Source organism: Ranitomeya imitator, chromosome 2 (assembly GCF_032444005.1).
Source record: "Ranitomeya imitator isolate aRanImi1 chromosome 2, aRanImi1.pri, whole genome shotgun sequence".
In the NCBI taxonomy this organism is placed as follows: Eukaryota; Metazoa; Chordata; class Amphibia; order Anura; family Dendrobatidae; genus Ranitomeya; species Ranitomeya imitator.
This window is the reverse complement of record NC_091283.1, coordinates 623,734,327-623,756,792: the sequence shown is the minus strand read 5'-3', so window position 1 is coordinate 623,756,792 and position 22,466 is coordinate 623,734,327. Positions and strand designations below refer to the sequence as shown.

At 49.1% G+C, this 22,466-nt stretch overlaps 1 protein-coding gene across 2 annotated transcripts in view; it reads right to left on the bottom strand.

The window, feature by feature from the left end:
• Window positions 1–1,203: 1,203 nt before the first annotated feature.
• Window positions 1,204–22,466, bottom strand: part of LOC138667636 (uncharacterized) — a 60,170-nt gene continuing 38,907 nt past the window's right edge. For both annotated transcript variants that reach the window (XM_069755762.1, XM_069755763.1), the window contains exon 6: window positions 1,204–2,007. In XM_069755762.1, the coding sequence (XP_069611863.1) occupies window positions 1,291–2,007 (717 nt within the window). In that variant the 3' untranslated portion in view covers window positions 1,204–1,290. The remainder of the gene's footprint in view (window positions 2,008–22,466) is intronic.

Below are 22,466 nucleotides of genomic sequence, written 5' to 3'. Positions count from 1 at the left end.
AACTATCAAATACAATCCAGAAAAAAATAATTTGCACATTTTGCCAATTAAATACTCTATGTAAATTGCTGAGAGTAAAGGTACCTTCACACTAAACGACGCTGCAGCGATCCAGACAACGATCCGGATCGCTGCAGCGTCGCTGTTTGGTCGCTGGAGAGCTGTCACACAGACCGCTCTCCAGCGACCAACGATCCCGAGGTCCCCGGTAACCAGGGTAAACATCGGGTTACTAAGCGCAGGGCCGCGCTTAGTAACCCGATGTTTACCCTGGTTACCATCCTAAAAGTAAAAAAAACAACCACTACATACTTACCTACCGCTGTCTGTCCCCGGCGCTTTGCTTCTCTGCTCTGGCTGTGAGCGCCGGGCAGCCGGAAAGCAGAGGGGTAACGTCACCGCTCTGCTTTCCGGCCGCTGTGCTCACAGCCAGAGCAGAGAAGCACAGCGCCGGGGACAGACAGCGGTAGGTAAGTATGTAGCGTTTGTTTTTTTTACTTTTAGGATGGTAACCAGGGTAAACATCGGGTTACTAAGCGCGGCCCTGCGCTTAGTAACCCGATGTTTACCCTGGTTACCAGCGAAGACATCGCTGAATCAGTGTCACACACGCCGATTCAGCGATGTCAGCGGGAGAGCCAGCGACCAAAGAAAGGTCTGGCCCTCTAGCCCCGATCAACGACATCACAGCAGGATTCTGATCGCTGCTGCGTGTCAAACTAAACGATATCGCTAGCGAGGACGCTGCAACGTCACGGATTGCTAGCGATATCGTTTAGTGTGAAGGTACCTTAAGTCTTCTGATTGGCAGAGTAAAGCCTCATTCAGACATCTGAATTTATCACTGTTGTTAAGGAAAAAACCTCGAAAAACAGACATTCAACAATGTTATGGGCGCGATTTTCATCAGTGTTTGGTCAGTTTAACATCGGTGATTCAACAGTAATTTTCATGAGTAAGAAAGAAAACCGATTACAAAGCGTCGCTTAATGTTAATGTTACTTACGGACAGCACATGGACTACAAAGTGATGCCATCCGTGCGCGCTCTGTGATTTTCATGGACACATAAACTTCTGTGGGTAATTTTGACCCATGACTCCGATCAAAAAGGGACATCTATGTGTTTTGTTTTTAGCAGACACATGGTCCACAGTAAATCACAGACACGTGAACAGCCCCATAGATTGTAATGGGTAGATGTGCTATCCGTAAAAGCACCTATATGATAAATAGATGTCTGAATGAGACCTAACGGTTAGGTTAGGTTTTGTTGGTTATAGAAGACACTCTAGATAATACATGAAGGGATGAAGAACTTCCATTCTCCGGGGCCAAGCTTAAATCCCCGAGACGAAAGGAGGTTTTTGATTTCCTTTTTTTTTGCATCCTCATATTTTTCTTTAAACTTACTCTGTATATCCTCCCAGTTCATCAATATCTCCCCATTTTCACCTATGATACATATTTTTTCCCTCACGCTTCTGTCACTTTGCAGCAGCCTACTGAACGATTCATTTTCAGCACAGTTTCCATACAACCAGTCTTCCTTCTTGTTATGTGCTCGGTATTTTGGGCTGAACTTTACAGTATACATCTTGTTGCATTTTGTGCATGGAGCGATTTTCACGTATCCCCCTATTTGAGTTTTTAAATTATAAGCATTACAGTGTACTTGTTCTGGGAATGTTATAGGAAGACCTGTACCAGCACAACACACCGCATACGAGATCGCCTTGTCCCACACATGCAGGGCTGATATTGCAATCATTATTTGCCGTTGGACCTTCCCTTTACAGGACATTGAGGATCCATAAGCTTTCTTAAGAACTTTTACATCCCTAGAATCTTTAACACAGCAATATGTAACTACTGTAGCTGTTAAGGCAAAATCATTGGCAATGGGTTGGTTTCCTTCTTCGTCAGTAACCTTCCACAGGGACTCATTGATAACCGCCAGTTCTTTCAAGAATAAATCTGGATCTTCTGGTTTCAGACATTCAGTCATCTAGAAGGGAAATTAAAAGAAATATGCAATTAGTAGAAAAATCCAGATTTGCCGATTAGGTGAGATGAGAGAGAACTTGCCTTAACACCCTTCCTGCGTTTTTCAAATCTGATCAATGTGACTTTCTGTGGTTGTAACTTTCTAATACTTCTACGTATCTCAGTGATTCTGAGAATGTTTTTTCATAACACACTGTACTCTACTTGTAGTAAATTTACGTCAATATGATTTTTGTTTATGAAAATATAAGAAATTTGACAAATTGAGAAAAAGTCTTCATTTTCGAACTTCAATTCTTTATGCTTTTAAACCAGACAGTCATAGTACTCAAAATTAATATATAAAATATATAACATATCTCTACTTTATATCAGCATAATTTTTTAAACAAACTATTTTTTGCTGTTAGGAGTATTAAAAGTTTAACACATTTACAAAACCTTTTTTTCTTCAGGGACAACTTCACATTTGAAGTGACTTTTAGAGGCCGCCTACTTTTCAGAAAACCACTAGTGATGAGCTAATATACCCGTTGTTCGGGTTTTCCCGAGCATGCTCGGGTGGTCTCCGAGTGTTTATGACTGCTCGGAGATTTAGTTTTCATCGCTGCAGCTGAATGATTTACCGCTACTAGCCAGTCTGAGTACATGTGCGGGTTGCCTGGTGGCTAGGGAATCCCCACATGTAATCAAGCTGGATAAGGCTTCTTTCACACTTGCGTTGTGTTACATACGTCGCAATGTGTCGTTTTGGGAAAAAAATTGATCCTGCAAATGTGCCCGCAGGATGCGTTTTTTTCCCCATAGACTTGTATTGCCGACGGATAGCGACGTATGGCCATACGTCGCATCCGTCGTGCACTGGATGTGTCGTGTTTTGGCGGACCGTCGGCACAAAAAAGGTTCAAGGGAATGTTTTTTTGTACGTCGCGTCCGCCATTTCCTACCGCACATGCAAGGCCGGAACTCCTCCCCCTCCTCCGCGGCACTTAGAATGGGCAGCAGATGCGTTGAAAAACTGCATCCGCTGCCCACGTCATGCCACATTTTCACAATGTGCATCGGTACGTCGCACCAACGCTTAGCGACGGACCCGTACCGACGCAAGTGTGAAAGAAGCCTAACAGATGTAAATCATTCAGCTGCAGCAAGGAAAACTAAATCTCCAAGCACTAAAAAATACTCAGAGACCACCCGAGCATGCTCAGATAATCTCGAGTAAGGCCGGCGTCACACTCAGCGTATAAAAATACGGTCAGTAATTTACGGCCGTAATACGCAGAAAAGTCCCCAAAATAGTGGTCCGTATCTCCTCCGTAGGCAGGGTGTGTCAGCGTATTTTGCACATGGCATCCTCCGTATGTAATCCGTATGGCATCCGTACTGCGAGATTTTCTCGCAGGCTTGCAAAACCGACATACGGACATACAATGGATCCATGTGCTCCCAAAAACATAAAAACATATGTACTGTAATATATGTATATATATATATATATATATATATATATATATATATATATATATATATATCAGTGAGACACATATACAGTATATACAGTTAGGTCCATATATATTTGGACAGAGACAACATTTTTCTAATTTTGGTTATAGACATTACCACAATGAATTTTAAACAAAACAATTCAGATGGAGTTGAAGCTCAGAATTTCAGCTTTCATGTGAGGGTATCCACATTAAAATTGGATGAAGGGTTTAGGAGTTTCAGCTCCTTAACATGTGCCACCTTGTTTTTAAAGGGACCAAAAGTAATTGGACAATTGACTCCAAGGCTATTTCATGGACAGGTGTGGGCGATCCCTTCGTTATGTCATTCTCAATTAAGCAGATAAAAGGCCTGAAGTTTATTTGAGGTGTAGTGCTTGCATTTGGAAGGTTTTGCTGTTTAGTAAACATGCGGTCAAAGGAGCTCTCCATGCAGGTGAAACAAGCCATCCTTAAGCTGCGAAAACAGAAAAAAAAAACATCCGAGAAATGGCTACAATATTAGGAGTGGCAAAATCTACAGTTTGGTACATCCTGAGAAAGAAAGCAAGCACTGGTGAACTCATCAATGCAAAAAGACCTGGGCACCCACGGAAGACAACAGTGGTGGATGATCGCAGAATAATCTCCATCTTGAAGAGAAACCCTTTCACAGCAGCCAACCAAGTGAACAACACTCTCCAGGAGGTCGGCGTATCAATATCCAAATCTACCATAAAGAGAAGACTGCATGAAAGTAAATACAGACGGTTCACTGCACGGTGCAAGCCACTCATAAGCATCAAGAATAAAAAGGCTAGACTGGACTTTGCTAAAAAACATCTAAAAAAGCCAGCACAGTTCTGGAAGAACATTCTTTGGATAGATGAAACCAAGATCAACCTCTACCAGAATGATGGAAAGAGAAAAGTATGGCGAAGGCATGGTACAGCTCATGATCCAAAGCATACCACATCATCTGTAAAACACGGCGGAGGCAGTGTGATGGCTTGGGCATGCATGGCTGCCAGTGGCACTGGGTCAATAGTGTTTATTGATGAGGTGACACAGGACAGAAGCAGCCGAATGAATTCTGAGGTATTCAGAGCCATACTGTGTGCTCAGATCCAGACAAATGATGTCCCATGATGTAAATAAATCTGAAGGGGTTAAATTATTTTACAGGCAGGAGCTCTGCTATAATGCAGCTGTGCTGGTGCCTGTAAAACCCCAGCGAATGAATGGAATGTAGGTCAATGACCTGTAGTTACCTTCATTCGCGGTGATGCGCCCTCTGCTGGATGTCCTCATATGACCTCGAGCGTGGGAACTTTTCTGAATATTTTCCCAGCCTCAAGGTCATATGAGGACATCCAGCAGAGGGCGCATCACCGCGAATGAAGGTAACTACAGGTCATTGACCTACATTCCATTCATTCGCTGGGGTTTTACAGACAGGAGCACAGCTGCATTATAGCAGAGCTCCTGCCCGTAAAATAATTTAACCCCTTCAGATGGATTTACATCGTGGGACATATCGACGGAAGGTATGAGATATTGTTGGTTTATTATTTTTAATTTGTTACAGGTCAAGGGTCTTCAGGTGGATTGAGAGTGGAATAAAATATTACAACAACCTGTGTGTTTATTTCATTAAAATACTTTGCAATATTGTGTGTGTGTTTTTTTAACCATTTCATGCTATTGGATTAATAATGGATAGGTGTCCTAATTGACGCCTCTCCATTATTAATCTGGCTTAATGTCACCTTACAATAGCAAGGTGACATTAACCCTACATTACCCCATATCCCACCGCTACACGGGAATGGGAAGAGAGTGGCCAAGTGCCAGAATAGGCGCATCTTCCAGATGTGCCTTTTCTGGGATGGCTGGGGGCAGATGTTTTTAGCCGGGGGGGGGGGCAATAACCATGGACCCTCTCTAGGCTATTAATATCTGCCCTCAGTCACTGGCTTTACTACGTTACTACTCTGGTGGAGAAAATTGCGCGGGACCCCACGCCAATTTTTTCCGCCATTTAACCCTTTAATTTAATAGCTAGACAGCCCAAATTTTGCACATACACACTACTAACAGTAGTGTGGAATATGCAAAAAAAATGGGGATATGAGATGGTTTACTGTATGTAAACCATGTCTCATATCATGTCGGGTTTAGGAAGGAGATAGGAAAAGCCGGCAACTGAATTACCGGCTTTTAAGCTATCTCGCGCTGGATGAAATATTTATATATATATATATATATATATATACAGTGGGGCAAAAAAGTATTTAGTCAGTCAGCAATAGTGCAAGTTCCACCACTTAAAAAGATGAGAGGCGTCTGTAATTTACATCATAGGTAGACCTCAACTATGGGAGACAAACTGAGAAAAAAAAATCCAGAAAATCACATTGTCTGTTTTTTTTAACATTTTATTTGCATATTATGGTGGAAAATAAGTATTTGGTCAGAAACAAAATTTCATCTCAATACTTTGTAATATATCCTTTGTTGGCAATGACAGAGGTCAAACGTTTTCTGTAAGTCTTCACAAGGTTGCCACACACTGTTGTTGGTATGTTGGCCCATTCCTCCATGCAGATCTCCTCTAGAGCAGTGATGTTTTTGGCTTTTCGCTTGGCAACACGGACTTTCAACTCCCTCCAAAGGTTTTCTATAGGGTTGAGATCTGGAGACTGGCTAGGCCACTCCAGGACCTTGAAATGCTTCTTACGAAGCCACTCCTTCGCTGCCCTGGCGGTGTGCTTTGGATCATTGTCATGTTGAAAGACCCAGCCACGTTTCATCTTCAATGCACTCAAAATCTCACGATACATGGCCCCATTCATTCTTTCATGTAACCGGATCAGTCGTCCTGGCCCCTTTGCAGAGAAACAGCCCCAAAGCATGATGTTTCCACCACCATGCTTTACAGTAGGTATGGTGTTTGATGGATGCAACTCAGTATTCTTTTTCCTCCAAACACGACAAGTTGTGTTTCTACCAAACAGTTCCAGTTTGCTTTCATCAGACCATAGGACATTCTCCCAAAACTCCTCTGGATCATCCAAATGCTCTCTAGCAAACTTCAGATGGGCCCAGACATGTACTGGCTTAAGCAGTGGGACACGTCTGGCACTGCAGGATCTGAGTCCATGGTGGCGTAGTGTATTACTTATGGTAGGCCTTGTTACATTGGTCCCAGCTCTCTGCAGTTCATTCACTAGGTCCCCCCGCGTGGTTCAGGGATTTTTGCTCACCGTTATTGTGATCATTCTGACCCCACGGGGTGGGATTTTGCATGGAGCCCCAGATCGAGGGAGATTATCAGTGGTCTTGTATGTCTTCCATTTTCTAATTATTGCTCCCACTGTTGATTTCTTCACTCCAAGCTGGTTGGCTGTTGCAGATTCAGTCTTCCCAGCCTGGTGCAGGGCTACAATTTTGTTTCTGGTGTCCTTTGACAGCTCTTTGGTCTTCACCATAGTGGAGTTTGGAGTCAGACTGTTTGAGGGTGTGCACAGGTGTCTTTTTATACTGATAACAAGTTTAAACAGGCGCCATTACTACAGGTAATGAGTGGAGGAAAGAGGAGACTCTTAAAGAAGAAGTTACAGGTCTGTGAGAGCCAGAAATCTTGATTGTTTGTTTCTGACCAAATACTTATTTTCCACCATAATTTGCAAATAAAATGTTAAAAAAACAGACAATGTGATTTTCTTGATTTTTTTTTTCTCAGTTTGTCTCCCATAGTTGAGGTCTACCTATGATGTAAATTACAGACGCCTCTCATCTTTTTAAGTGGTGGAACTTGCACTATTGCTGACTGACTAAATACTTTTTTGCCCCACTGTATATATATCTATATATATATATATATATATATATATATAGATATATATATGTGTCTCAATAACACATATATATATATATATATACCTATTCTATGTGTAGACATTTATTTTAGCTATTCTATCCTGCCAGTGTGATTTTACTATACACCGCACTGAATTGCCAGCTTTTCTCTCTAACACCGCTGCGTATTTCTCGCAAGTCACACTGTTGGTCCGTGTGTAATCCGTAATTTTCTTGCCCTCATAGACTTTCATTGGCGTGTTTTTTCCGCAATACGGTGACAAACGCAGCATGCTGCGATTTTCTACGGCCGTAGAAAACCATATAATACGGATCAGTAAAATACGGCTGATAGGAGCTGGGGCATAGAGAAGCATTGTACCGTATGCAATCCGTATTTTCAGCACCTCTCTTACGTCCGTAAAACACGGTAGTGTGACGCCGGCCTAAAGAGTATATTCGCTCATCACTAAAAAACACTAAACAAGACCCCATTTTGAAAACTGTATTCATAACCACATTTGGAACGTTTGTTAATAATGTTGAGCATTCCAATACCGCAAGTATTGGGTATCGGCCGATATTTGCGGGATCGGAATTCCGATACCGAATTCCGATACTTCCCGCGTATCGGATACCGGAATCGGAAGTTCCCAGAATTCAAACTGCACGCAGCAGCCAATGAGTTATGAATGGAAGTGTGGGCACATCCTGTTTAGCATGGTGGGCATGTAAGTACTGGCAAGGCTGTGATTGGCTGCTGAAATGATGTCACTCTGCACTATAAAAACGCTGCCGCCATTTTGCGCTCACTCTGCTGTGATTTCAGTTAGGGACAGGACGCTGTGTTCTAACTGAGGGCCAGTGGAGATAGCTAATTGCTTTATTTTGCTTTTCCAAGGCTAATTTAGCAAACGCTGTGTTCACTGTTCAGTTCACCTTGCTCTTGCCTTGCAGCGCTGTTTTAACAGCGTTCTGCAAGGTCTCTGTGTGTGTGTGTGCAGCTCAGTCTGTAGTCTGTGTGCAGCCATATACCAGGTTGTATTCAGCTCAGGGGGGGTTCACACTGCCTCACACAGTTCTATCCATTGTCCTTTTTTGCTCATAGTGCAGCCTGCTGCACATTTTTTCTAAAATTTCCTATTAGTGTCTTTCCACCCGTCTCCAGCCAAATAGTGGAAAAACACTAGATAGGATAACCTAGAGGGGGGTTTTTGTGCCTTACAGCGCCGTTTACGGCTGTCTGCACGGTCTCCGTGTGAGCGCAGCTCACCCTGTAGTCTGTGTGCAGCCACAGCCCGTTGTATTCAGCTCAAGGTTTGTCACTGCCTCATACTGTAAAATAACTTGTCCTTTTTACAAATAGTGCAGCCTGTTGAAAATTTTTTTTAAAATTTCCTATTAGTGTCTTTCCACCCGTCTCCAGCCAAATAGTGGAAAAACACTAGATAATATAACCTAGAGGAGGGTTTTTGGGCCTTGCAGCGCCGTTTACGGCTGTCTGCACGGTCTCCGTGTGAGCGCAGCTCGCCCTGTAGTCTGTGTGCAGCCACAGCCCGTTGTATTCAGCTCAGGGTTTGTCACTGCCTCATACCGTTAAATAACTTGTCATTTTTTTCAACTAGTGCAGCCTGTTTAAAAATTATTTAAAAAATTCCTATTAGTGTCTTTTCACCCGTCTCCAGCTAAATAGTGGAAAAACACTAGATAGGATAACCTAGAGGAGGGTTTTTGGGCCTTGCAGCGCCGTTTACGGCTGTCTGCACGGTCTCCGTGTGAGCGCAGCTCGCCCTGTAGTCTGTGTGCAGCCACAGCCCGTTGTATTCAGCTCAGGGTTTGTCACTGCCTCATACCGTTAAATAACTTGTCCTTTTTTTTCAACTAGTGCAGCCTGTTGAAAATTTTGTAAACAATTTCCTATTAGTGTCTTTCCACCCGTCTCCAGCAAAATAGTGGAAAAACACTAGATGGGATAACCTAGAGGAGGGTTTTTGGGCCTTGCAGCGCCGTTTACGGCTGTCTGCGCGGTCTCCGTTTTTGTTAAACTCGCTCTGTAGCCCGATCTGCACAAAAAAAAAAAAGTAAAGTTCACTAAACAACACTTAACACTTGTGTAGGCCACATTTTATCAATAATAAAGTCTAGTCCACACTTTACATCATTAGTGTTTCTTATACCAGTTAGGAGGAGCATTTCAGGAATAAGCACACTAAGGCCTTAGTACTTTTCTGCTTATCTTTATCTGTCAACCAAGATGAAGAGGGCAGGGAGTAAGGGTCGTGGGCGTGGAGCAGGGAGAGGAGCAGGGAGAGGACGTGGTGATTCTGTGCCTGCTGCGGGCACCGGTGACTGATCATCACCCAGTTTCAGCAGGGAACAGTCCTTCATGCGCAGCTTTGTCGGAGAGCGCCGTGCACCGCTGCTGCGTGAAGAACAAATTGAAGCCGTTGTCGGATGGATGGCAGCTAATGCATCGACTTCAATTAGTGCCACATCCTCTCAGGCACAGACCACTGGAGAGCAGCCATCTGTCTCTTCACCACCTGCCAAATTGGCCAGGCAGTCAGAGAGCCCAGGACAGGAGCCGTCTCTACTTCTGTTCTCTGAATCTCTTGGCTTGGAAACAGGGGGCCAGCCAAGCAGTATTGGAGAAATGGAAGAAGAGGCAGTGTGCAGTGATGCCCAACAGCTTTGTCTCTCTGACTCTGAAGAGGCGGGTGGGTCAGTGCCTGCTGTGACCACAGCACAGTACGCATCTGATGATGAAACTCAGGTGCCGCTTTCTGGTGCGTACTGTGCTGCCGAGACTACCCAGGAGGAGCAGTTGGTGGCAGAGGGTAGTGGAGATGATGAGGTCCTTGACCCATCGTGGCGTAAGGAACAGGAAGGTGGTGGGAGCAGCTCAGAGGAAGAGATTCCCCTAATGGGCCAAAGAGGGAGAGGGAGGGGGAAGACTGCGGAGCCTGTAGCCTCCACTTTGGCACCCGTTAGGAGCCTGTCTCTTTCAAAAGCCAAAAAGGGCGCTCCCAAGACTTGCAGTGCCTGGTCCTTTTTTGACACAGTTGCAGATGACATTTGTTTTGTCAAATGCAAGCTGTGTCATCAGAAAGTCAAAAGAGGTAAAAGTGTCAGCAACCTCAATACCACAAATATGTGGAAACATGTGCGGACCAGGCACGTGGTGGAGTTACAAAAACACACTGAAGACCTAGGCCAACCAACAGCGGCAGCTACCACCTCTTCAGCTCGTGTTGCCTCTTCCTCCAGCTCACGCACAGCTGGTTTGGCGTCCTCCCCGGATCGCCATGGAAGAACCTCTGGCACTGTTGTCCAGAGACCTAGTGTAATTCCACCCACAGCACCATGTTCCCAGTCATCCTCACACTCCCAGCCTAGTCTACAGCCATCGGTAGTACAGGCACGGGAGAAAAGGCGGGCATTCTCGGCAAACCACCCCCAAGCACAGGCTCTGAATGCAGGCATTGCCAAACTTCTGTCGCTGGAAATGCTCTCATTCAGGCTGGTGGAGACTGACAGCTTCCGTGACTTGATGGCATTGGCAGTCCCACAGTACAAGGTGCCCAGCCGCTTTTACTTCAGCAGGTAAGCCGTCCCTGCCCTGCACAAGCATGTGGAGGGACAAATAAAACACGCGCTACTGAACGCCATCAGTAGCAAGGTCCACCTCACCACCGATGCGTGGACCAGTCAACATGGACAGGGGCGATACCTTTCCGTCACTGCCCATTGGCTTAATGTTGTTGAGCCGGGTACAGACCGTGCGAGTGGCGCAGGACGTGTCCTGCCCACTCCAAGGATTGCAGGAATCCAGTCTGTACGCATTGACTCCTCCTCTTACACAAGTTCCTCAGATTCATCGCTGCAGGATCCGTCACAGTCCACCTCCACATGGACCCGTGAACGTTTACCTGTTACGACTGACATGAGCACAGCCGTGGCCAAACGTCAGCAGGCCGTCTTGAAATTAGTTTCTTTGGGGAATCGAAGCCACACAGCGCAGGAGCTCTGGAATGCCCTAAAGCAGGAGAGCGATGTGTGGTTTGTGCCAGCGAATCTCCAGCCAGGCATGGTAGTGTGTGACAATGGGCGAAATCTGGTGGCAGCTTTAGCCCTTGGCAACCTCACTCACATCCCATGTCTGGCACATGTGCTCAATTTGGTTGTGCAGAGTTTTCTGAGGGACTATCTGGATCTTGATACACTTCTGCACAAGGCCCGCCTAGAGTGTGCTCACTTGCGGCGTTCCAGCTTGGCAAGATCCCGCATTGCTGCTCTGCAGCGTCGGTTTCGCCTTCCTGAACATCGCATCATATGTGACCTACCTACCAGGTGGAATTCCACGTTACATATGTTGGAGCGGTTGTGTGAGCAGCAGCAAGCAGTAATGGAGTACCAGCTGCATCAGGCGCAAAAAAAGTCGCAGTCAGAGCCGATCAGACTTCACAAACACAGAGTGGGCCACTATGAAGGACGTCTGCCAGGTTTTGCGTCCTTTCGATTATTCCACGCGGATGGCAAGTGCAGATGATGCACTAGTCAGCATGATTGTCCCCCTTATCTGCTTGCTTCAAGAAACCCTGCAAGGGATAAGGGATGATGTGGAAGAGGTGGAGGATGAGGAGTCACCTTTTCCATCAGCTTCTGGACAGTCAGCGCCACGTGGTTCCTCACAAAGGGGTCGGCAGGGGACCCTTTGTGAGGAGGATGAGGAGGAGTCAATGGACGAGGAAGAGCTACGTCCAGAGGAGGGAGTTACACCATTGTCCAGTGGTCAGTGTGTACAGCGAGGGTGGGGTGATGAAGAGCGGGCAGAGATCATGTCTCAAGCAGGGGACAGCGTTTCTGGGCCAGTTGGCAGTCTGCAGCACATGGTTGATTTCATGTTGCAGTGCCTGAGAGACGACCGCCGCATCGACCACATTCTCAACGTGCCTGATTATTGGGTGTACGACCTCCTCGATCCTCGCTACCGTGACAATGTCCAAAACCTCATCCTGGCGTTGACACGGGAGCGTAAAATGCGGGAGTACCATCTTCTCCAGTCCAACTGAGAGGAGTGGTGCTAGTGCTTTACAAAGCAGCTCAGTGCGTCGAGGCAGTGGAGGAGGAGGCTCTGCACAAAGAGGGAGCAGAAGCAGTGCCTCTGCCCAAGGCAAGCCCAGTATGGCACAACTGTGGAAAACTTTTGTGTGCCCGCCCCAAATGTCTACACCATCACCGGCGGCTCCAGTCAGCAGGAGGCAACGGTTCCGTCAGATGGTGACAGACTACATGGCTTGCCCTCTTAGTGTACTCCCAGACGGCTCTTCCCCGTTCAAGTTTTGGGTCTCTAAGCTGGATACATGGCCAGAGCTAAGCCAGTATGCATTGGAGGTGCTGGCTTGCCCTGCGGCTAGTGTCTTATCGGAACGTGTCTTTAGTGCCGCAGGTGGTGTACTAACAGACCGTCGCATGCGACTATCCTCCGATAACGTTGACCGGCTTACTTTCCTGAAAATGAACCAGGCCTGGATCTCGCAGGAATTTGCCACTCTTCTGCCTGATTAAGTAATTGGGTGTCATCCAGGTCTCCTGATGTGTTCATCTTTCTACCACCTGAACTGCTATTCCAGGGCTCCAACACCGCCAGTTGCGGCTCAGAAGTGCAGGCTGCATAGTCAAAACATACGACCCAGTGTTATTGGGTTTCAGTAACGTCAGCTGATCCCCAGCTGTGTAGCCGGCAATGTGTCCTGCGACCGCCACGCTGGCACAACAACCTAAATGTAAGGGAACCTGTCCCCCCCCCCTCGGCGTTTGTTACTGAAAGAGACATCTTGTGCAGCAGTAATGTTGCACAAGGAAAAGGTAGCTCTTTTAGTTTAGCTCCTTGCACACGCAGAACTTAACACTTATAAAATGTGTTCACTGATACCGTTATACCGTCCCGGAGGTGGGACTTTCCTTCATAATGTGACGCAGCACAGCTGTCGTTCCTACCCCCTTGGTGCCATGCGCTGCCTCCTCAGTGTTGTTTTAAGCTGTCACGGAGCCTGCGCTGTTCTGTTATCCCTTGGCCATGGCCAGTTTGCGCTGCCTGTCTTCTGACATAATTTGGTGTCAGGATGGCTGCGCCCGCGCTGCCCGAGAACCCGCCTCACAGTGTCTTCTGATTGAATCACACTGCGAGCCTGGGATCCATGGGCATGCGCAGTGCATATCTTCACCTCGGGCTCTCGCCCATCTCCCTCCGCCTTCTTTAGACTGTGCGCCGTCAGCTGATCCCTAATAGCATGCCACGGCCGTGACGCCGCACAGTCTGAAGAAAAGGGAAGGAGGGGAATAAGAGTCGAGGATATGCACTGTGCATGCCCATGGATCCAAGGCCCGCAGTGGGATTACATTAGACGACACTGCGAGGTGAGATCTGGAGCAGCGTGGACGCACAGGCATTGACAGCCTGACACCAAATTATGTCAGAAGACAGGCAGCGCAAATTGGGCATGGCCAAGGGATAACAGAACAGCGCAGGCTCTGTGACATCTTAAAACAACGCTGAGGAGGCAGCGCACGGCACCAAGGGGATAGGAATGACAGCTGTGCTGCGTCCCATTACGAAGGAAATTCCCACCTCCGGGACGGTTTTACGGTGTAAGGTGACACATTTTTAGTGTTTACTTCTGTGTTTGTAAGGAGCATAATTAAAAGAGCAACCTTTTCCTTTTGCATCCTTAGTGCTGCACAAGATGGCTCTTTCAGCTACAAACGTCTTGGGGGGGGGGGTTAAAGGTTCCCTTTCAACTTGCTCCAATCAGGCTTCGGCCTACACTCTGTTCCTCTGCTCCTCCTGCTGTCCCTGGGCTCTAACACCGCCAGTTGGTGCCTGGAAGTGCTGTGTGCACAGTCAACAGTCGCTCCTCTGTTATTGGGGTTTAGTAACGTCAGCTGATCCCCAGCTGTGTGTGCGGCAATACCTCCAATCTGCTCCTCCTGCTGTCCCTGGGCTCTAACACCGCCAGTTGGTGCCTGGAAGTGCTGTGTGCACAGTCAACAGTCGCTCCTCTGTTATTGGGGTTCAGTAACGTCAGCTGATCCCCAGCTGTGTGTGCGGCAATACCTCCAATCTGCTCCTCCTGCTGTCCCTGGGCTCTAACACCGCCAGTTGGTGCCTGGAAGTGCTGTCTGCACAGTCAACAGTCGCTCCTCTGTTGTTGGGGTTCAGTAACGTCAGCTGATCCCCAGCTGTGTGTGCGGCAATACCTCCAATCTGCTCCTTCTGCTGTCCCTGGGCTCTAACACCGCCAGTTGGTGCCTGGAAGTGCTGTCTGCACAGTCAACAGTCGCTCCTCTGTTATTGGGGTTCAGTAACGTCAGCTGATCCCCAGCTGTGTATCCGGCAACGTGTCATGCGACCGCCACGCTGGCACAACTAAAATGTAAGGGGACCTGTCCCCCCCCCCCCCCTAGGTGTTTGTTACTGAAAGAGCCACCTTGTGCAGCACTAATACTGCACAAGGAAAAGGTCGCTCTTGAAATTATGCTCCTTGGAAACGCTGAACTACACACTCATGTAATGTGTCCCCTCACACCGTCCAACCGTCCCGGAGGTGGGACTTTCCTTTGTAATGTGACGCAGCACAGCCGTCATTCCTACCCCCTTGGCACCGTGCGCTGCCTCCTTAGCGTTGTTTGATTCCGTCATGGACCCTGCGCTGTTATGTTATCCCTTGGCCATGCACAGTTTGCGCTGCCCGTCCTCTGACATCATTTGTTGTCGTCCTGGCTGCGCCTGTGCGTCCACGCTGCCCGAAATGACACTTCGCAGTGTCGTCTAATGTGATCCCACAGTGGGCCTGGTATCCATGGCCATGCGCAGTGCATATACTTGCCTCTCACTCCCCTTCTTCACGCTTCTTCAGACTAGGCGGCGTCAGCTGATCCCTAATAGCATGCCACGGCCGTGACGCCGCACAGTCTGAAGAAGCGGGAAGGAGGTGAATGAGAGGCGATGATATGCACTGCGCATGCCCATGGATCCCTGGCCCGCAGTGGGATTACATTAGATGACACTGCGAGGTTGTATCTCGGGCAGCTTTGACGCACAGGCACTGCCAGCCTGACACCTAAATGATGTCAGAAGACGGGCACCGCTAACTGTGCATGGCCAAGGGATAACATTACAGCGCGGCCTCCGTGACAGAACCAAACAACGTTGAGGAGGTGGTGCACGGCACCAAGGGGGTTGGAATGACGGCTGTGCTGTGTCACATTACAAAGGAAAGTCCCACTTCCGTGATGGTTTGACGGTGTGAGGGGACACATTATATGAGTGTGTACTTCAGCGTTTGCAAGGAGCATAATTTTAGGAGCCACCATTTTCCATGTGCAGTATTACTGCTGTACAAGATGGCTCTTTCAGCAACAAATGCCTGGGGGGGGGGGGTTAAAGGTTCCCTTTCAACTTGCTCCACTGCAGGCTTCGGCCTACACTCTGCTCCTCTTTGATTCCCTGGGTTTCAACACTGTCAGTTGCCACCTGAAAGTGTTGTCTACACAGAAAAAACACTAGCTGATGTGTCAGTGGGGTTCAGCACCGCCAGTTGTTCCCCTGCTGTGTAGTCGGCAACGTGTCCAGCACAAGCCACGCTGGCACAACAGAACAAAAGCTGCCACCAGTGCAGGCTTCGGCCTACACTCTGCTCCTCTCCTCCTCCTGCTGACCCTGGGCTCTAACACTGCCAGTTGTAGCCTGGAAGTGCTAGTTGCACAGAGAAAAACACCAGCCAATATGTTAGTGGGGTTCAGCACCGCCAGCTGTTCTCCTGCTGTGTAGCCGGCAACGTGACCTGCAAACGCCACGCAGGCACATGAACTGAAATTAAAGGGACCCTGCCACCCACCCCAAGGTGTTTCTATGTATAACAGCCACCTTATACAGCAGTAATGCTGCATTTGTACAAGGTGGCTGACTTTTTCTCCTTGCCAACGTGGAACTCAACACGTACAAAATGTGTCTCATTGAGACCATTCCACTGTCCCTGAGGTGTGACTTTCCTTTCTAATGGTACGCAGCACCACCCTTGGTAGCGCTGCCCGACTTCTGACATCATTGGTTGGCTGCCTGTGCCTGTGCTTCCGCCCTGCCCGACACAACCCCCCTCGTTGTCTCATATATTTTCGCTGCGAGGGTGTGATTGATGGGCATGTGCAGTGCATATGTTCGCCTGTCTTAACTCATCTCCTTCCGCCTTCTTCAGACTGTGCGGCCTCATGGCCGTGGTAGGCGATAAGGGATCAGCTGAGGCCGCCCAGTCTGAAGCAGGTGTAAGGACATGTGTGAGCGGCAAACATATTTACTGCACAAGGCCACGAATCCCAGGCACGCAGTGTGAATTTTTGAAAACACACTGCGGGTCTGGGATTCATGCCCATTGCTAACCGCAACGGCCAACATGAAATGAGGTGAGAAGACCGGCAGCGCTCACAGCGCATGGCCAAGGGATCACAATAGCGCAGACTCCTGTACAACAAATAACAACGCTCAGGAGGCTGCGCCCAGCACCAAGGCGTTATTTATGTGCACCTGTGCTGCGTCTCCTTAAAAAGACAAGTCACGCCTCCAATACAGTTCTACTGTTCAATGGGTTAAATTGTGTACGTCTTTCATTCTGCGTGTGCAATGAGCAAAACTTAAAGAGCAACCTTTAACTTGTGGAGCTTTACTGCTGCACAAGGTGTGGCTGTTCAACATTGTAACACCTGAGGGTGGGTTAAAGGTTACCTTTGAAATTGGTTCAATTAGGCTTCGGCCTACACTCTGCTCCTCCTGCAGACCCTGGGCTCTAACTACGCCAGTCGGGGCCCGGAAGTGCTGGCTGCACAGAGAAGAACACCCACCATTGTGTCAGTGGGGTTCAGCACCGCCAGCTGTTCCCCTGCTGTGTAGCCGGCATCGTGTCCAGCACAAGCCACGCTGGCACAACAGACCAAAAGCTGCCACCAGTGCAGGCTTCTGCCTACACTCTGCTCCTCTCCTCCTGCTGACCCTGGGCTCTAACACCGCAAGTTTTTGCCCAGAACTGCTAGCTGCACAGAGAAAAACATCAGCCAATGTGTCAGTGGGGTTCAGCAACGCCAGCTGTTCCCCTGCTGTGTAGCTGGCAACGTGTCCTGCAAACGCCATGCAGGCACCTGAACTGAAATTAAAGGGAACCAGCCCCCACCCCCCCAGGTGTTTCTATGTATAACAGCCACTTTGTACAGCAGTACTACTGCATTTGTACAAGGTGGCTGACTTTTTCTCCTTGCCCACGTTGAATTAAACACGTACTAAATGTGTCTCATTGAGACCATTCCACTGTCGCTGAGGTGTGACTTTCCTTTCTAATGATACGCAGCACCACCCTTGGTTGCGCTGCCCGTCTTTTGACATCATTGGTTAGCTGGCTGCGCCTGTGCGTCTGCCCTGCTAGAAACAACGCCCCTCGGTGTCTTATTTATTTTTACAGCGAGGGTGTGATTGATGGGCATGTGCAGTGCATATGTTTGCCTGTGTTCACTCATCTCCTTCCGCCTTCTTCAGACTGGGCGGCCTCATGGCCGCGGCATGCGATAAGGGATCAGATGAGGCCGCCCAGTCTGAAGCAGGTGTAAGGACATGTGTGAGCGGCAAACATATTTACTGCACAAGGCCACGAATCCCAGGCACGCAGTGTGAATTTTTGAAAACACACTGTGGGTCTGGGATTCATGGCCATCGCTAACCGCAACGGCCAACATGAAATGAGGTCAGAAGACAGGCAGCACTAACAGTGCATGGCCAAGGGATAACAAGAGCGCAGACTCCTGTACAGCAAATAACAACGCTCAGGAAGCTGCGCCCATGCACCAATGTGTTATTTGGGACACCTGTGCTGCGTCTCCTTAAAAAGACAAATCACGCCCCCACTACAGTTTGACTGCATAATGGGCTAAATTGTGTACGTGTTTCATTCAGCGTGTGCAAGTAGACAAATTAATAGAGCAACCTTTCACTTGTGCAGCATTAATGCTGCACAAGGTGTGGCTCTTGTACTTTGTAACACCTGAGGGGGGGTTAAAGGTTACCTTTGAAATTGGTTCAACTAGGCTTCGGCCTACACTTTGCTCCTCTCCTCCTCCTGCTGACCCTGGGCTCTAACACCGCCAGTTTTTGCCCGGAACTGCTAGCTGCACAGAGAAAAACACCCGCCAATGTGTCAGTGGGGTTCAGCACCGCCAGCTGTTCCCCTGCTGTGTAGTCGGCAACGTGTCCAGCACAAGCCACGCTGGCACAACCGAACAAAAGCTGCCACCAGTGCAGGCTTCGGCCTACACTCTGCTCCTCTCCTCCTCCTGCTGACCCTGGGCTCTAACACCGCTAATTTTGGCCCGGAAGTGCTAGCTGCACAGAGAAAAACACCCGCCAATGTGTCAGTGGGGTTCAGCACCGCCAGCTGTTCCCCTGCTGTGTAGCCGGCAACGTGACCTGCAAACGCCACGCAGGCACATGAACTGAAATTAAAGGGACCCTGCCACCCACCCCAAGGTGTTTCTATGTATAACAGCCACCTTGTACAGCAGTACTGCTGCATTTGTACAAGGTGTCTGACTTTTTCTCCTTGCCCACGTTGAATGTAACACGCACAAAATGTGTCTCATTACAGACCATTACAATGTCCCTGAGGTGTGACTTTCCTTTTTAATGACACGCAGCACCCCCCTTGGTAGCGCTGCCCGTCTTCTGACATCATTGGTTGGCTGGCTGCGCCTGTGCGTCCGCCCTGCCTGAAACAACGCTCCTCGTTGTCTTACTTATTTTTAATGCGAGGGTGTGATTGATGGGCACGAGCAGTGCATATCTTCACCTGTCTTTACTCATCTCCTTCCGCCTTCTTCAGACTGTGCGGCCTCATGGCCGCGGCATGCGAGAAGGGATCAGCTGAGGCCGCCCAGTCTGATGCAGGTGTAAGGACATGAATGACAGGCGAAAAAATTTACTGCGCAAGGTCACGAATCCATGCCCCGTAGTGTGACTTAAAGAAAAGACACTGCGGGTCTGGGTTTCATGGCCATCGCTAACCGCACCGGTCAACATGAAATGAGGTGAGAAGACAGGCAGCGCTTACAGCGCATGGCCAAGGGATCACAATAGCGCAGACTCCTGTACAGCAAATAACAACGCTCAGGAGGCTGCGCCCAGCACCAAGGCGTTATTTTGGACACCTGTGCTGCGTCTCCTTAAAAAGACAAATCACGCCTCCACTACAGTTTGACTGTATAATGGGCTAAATTGTGTACGTGTTTCATTCAGCGTGTGCAAGTAGACAAATTAATAGAGCAACCTTTCACTTGTGCAGCATTAATGCTGCACAAGGTGTGGCTCTTGTAACTTGCAACACCTGAGGGGGGGTTAAAGGTTACCTTTGAAATTGGTTCTACTAGGCTTCGGCCTACACTCTGCTCCTCTCCTCCTCCTGCTGCCCCTGGGCTCTAACACCGCCAGTTGGTGCCCGGAGGTGCTGGCTGCACAGAGAAAAACACCCGCCATTGTGTCAGTGGGCTTCAGCACCGCCAGCTGTTCCCCTGCTGTGTAGTCGGCAACGTGTCCAGCACAAGCCACGCTGGCACAATTGAACAAAAGCTGCCACCAGTGCAGGCTTCGGCCTACACGCTGCTCCTCTCATCCTCCTGCTGCCCCTGGGCTATAACACCGCCAGTTGTAGCCTGGAAGTGCTAGCTGCACAGAGCAAAACACCAGCCAATGTGTTAGTGGGGTTCAGCACTGCCAGCTGTTCCCCTGCTGTGTAGTCGGCACCGTGTCCAGCACAAGCCACGCTGGCACAACCGAACAAAAGCTGCCACCAGTGCAGGCTTCAGCCTACACTCTGCTCCTCTCCTCCTCCTCCTGCTGACCCTGGGCTCTAACACTGCCAGTTTTTGCCCGAACGTGCTAGCTGCACAGAGATAAAAACACCAGCCAATGTGTCAGTGGGGTTCAGCACCGCCAGCTGATCCCCTGCTGTGTAGCCGGCAACGTGACCTGCAAACGCCACGCAGGCACATGAACACCCCAAGGTGTTTCTATGTATAACAGCCACCTTGTACAGCAGTAATGCTGCATTTGTACAAGGTGGCAGACTTTTTCTACTTGCCCACGTGGAACTCAACACGTACAAAATGTGTCTCATTGAGACCATTCAACTGTCCCCGAGTTGTGACTTTCCTTTCTAATGATACGCAGCACCACCCTTGGTAGCGCTGCCAGTCTTTTGACATCATTGGTTAGCTGGCTGCGCCTGTGCGTCCGCCCTGCTAGAAACAACGCCCCTCGGTGTCTTATTTATTTTTTCAGCGAGGGTGTGGTTTATGGGCACGAGCAGTGCATATGTTCGCCTGTCGTCACTCATCTCCTTCCGCCTTCTTCAGACTGTGCGGCCTCATGGCCGCGGCATGCGAGAAGGGATCAGCAGAGGCCGCCCAGTCTGAAGCAGGTGTAAGGACGTGTGTGAGCGGTGAAAATATTTACTGCTCAAGGCCACGAATCCCAGCACCGCAGTGTGACTTTATGAAAAGGCACTGTGGGTCTGAGATTTATGGCCATCGTTAACCGCACCGGCCAACATGAAATGAGGTCATAAGACGGGCAGCGCTAACAGGGCATTGCCAAGGGATAACACAAGAGCGCAGACTCCTGTACAGCAAATAACAACGCTCAGGAAGCTGCGCCAAGCACCAAGGCGTTATTTGGGACACCTGTGCTGCGTCTCCTTAAAAAGACAAGTCACGCCTCCACTACAGTTTGACTGTATAATGGGCTAAATTGTGTACGTGTTTCATTCAGCGTGTGCAAGTAGACAAATTAATAGAGCAACCTTTCACTTGTGCAGCATTAATGCTGCACAAGGTGTGGCTCTTGTACTTTGAAACACCTGAGGGGGGGTTGAAGGTTTCCTTTGAAATTGGTTCAACTAGGCTTCGGCCTACACTCTGCTCCTCTCCTCCTCCTGCTGCCCCTGGGCTCTAACACCGCTAGTTTTTGCCCGGAAGTGCTAGCTGCACAGAGAAAAACACCAGCCAATGTGTCAGTGGGGTTCAGCAACGCCAGCTGTTCCCCTGCTGTGTAGCCGGCAAAGTATCTTGCAAACGCAACACAGACACAAAGCTGCCTCCAGTGCAGGCTTCGGCCTACACTCTGCTCCCCCTGCTTACCCTTTGCTCCAACACCGCTAGTTGGGGCTGTAGGAAGACAATCTTTAATAGGCAACGCATCCTGGTTCCAGCACCGTCAGCTGGTTCCGGGTAGTGTCAAGGTCACTGAGACGCCTATGCGTTGCCCCGTCGTGTTGCGGTCGAGTTAGCCAATTCCAGGGTGCCTCCAGTTTAGGAGCTTCCTATGTGGGCTGCGTGAATTGGTAGTCAAGGCTGGTTCTGTAGTGCCAGTAGGCCAAGCTCCCCCTGTAGGACTGTTGGGGTTCGGTAACTGCGGCTGCCTCGCGGCCTAGCTGTTCTCTCCTCTCCTGTGGACCTTCTGGTCCACCACCTGGTTCCAGCACCGTCAGCTGGTTCCGGGCCGAGCCTTTGGCTTAGGTGCCTCCTTCTGGGTATCCGAGTTCCGCCAACGTCAGGCGGTCCTTGGTAGTGCTTTTAAGCGCGGGCACCTACAGCTTAGTAACCGGGTTCCAGCACCGTCAGCTGGTCCTCGGTCGTGCCATTGGCTCTTGCACACTGGGGCAACGCATCCGGGTTCCAGCACCGCCAGCTGGTTCTCGGCAGTGTTTTTGTCACGGGTACTCCCTCGTGCCCAGCCTGGTTCCAGCACCGTCAGCTGTTTCCGGGTATTGTCAAACTCACTGAGACGCCTATGCGTTGCCCCGTCGTGTTGCGGTCGAGTTAGCCAACTCCAGGGTGCCTCCAGTTTAGGAGCTTCCTATGTGGGCTGCGTGAATTGGTAGTCAAGGCTGGTTCTGTAGTGCCATTAGGCCAAGCTCCCCCTGTAGGACTGTTGGGGTTCGGTAACTGCGGCTGCCTCGCGGCCTACCTGTTCTCTCCTCTCCTGTGGACCTTCTGGTCCACCACCTGGTTCCAGCACCGTCAG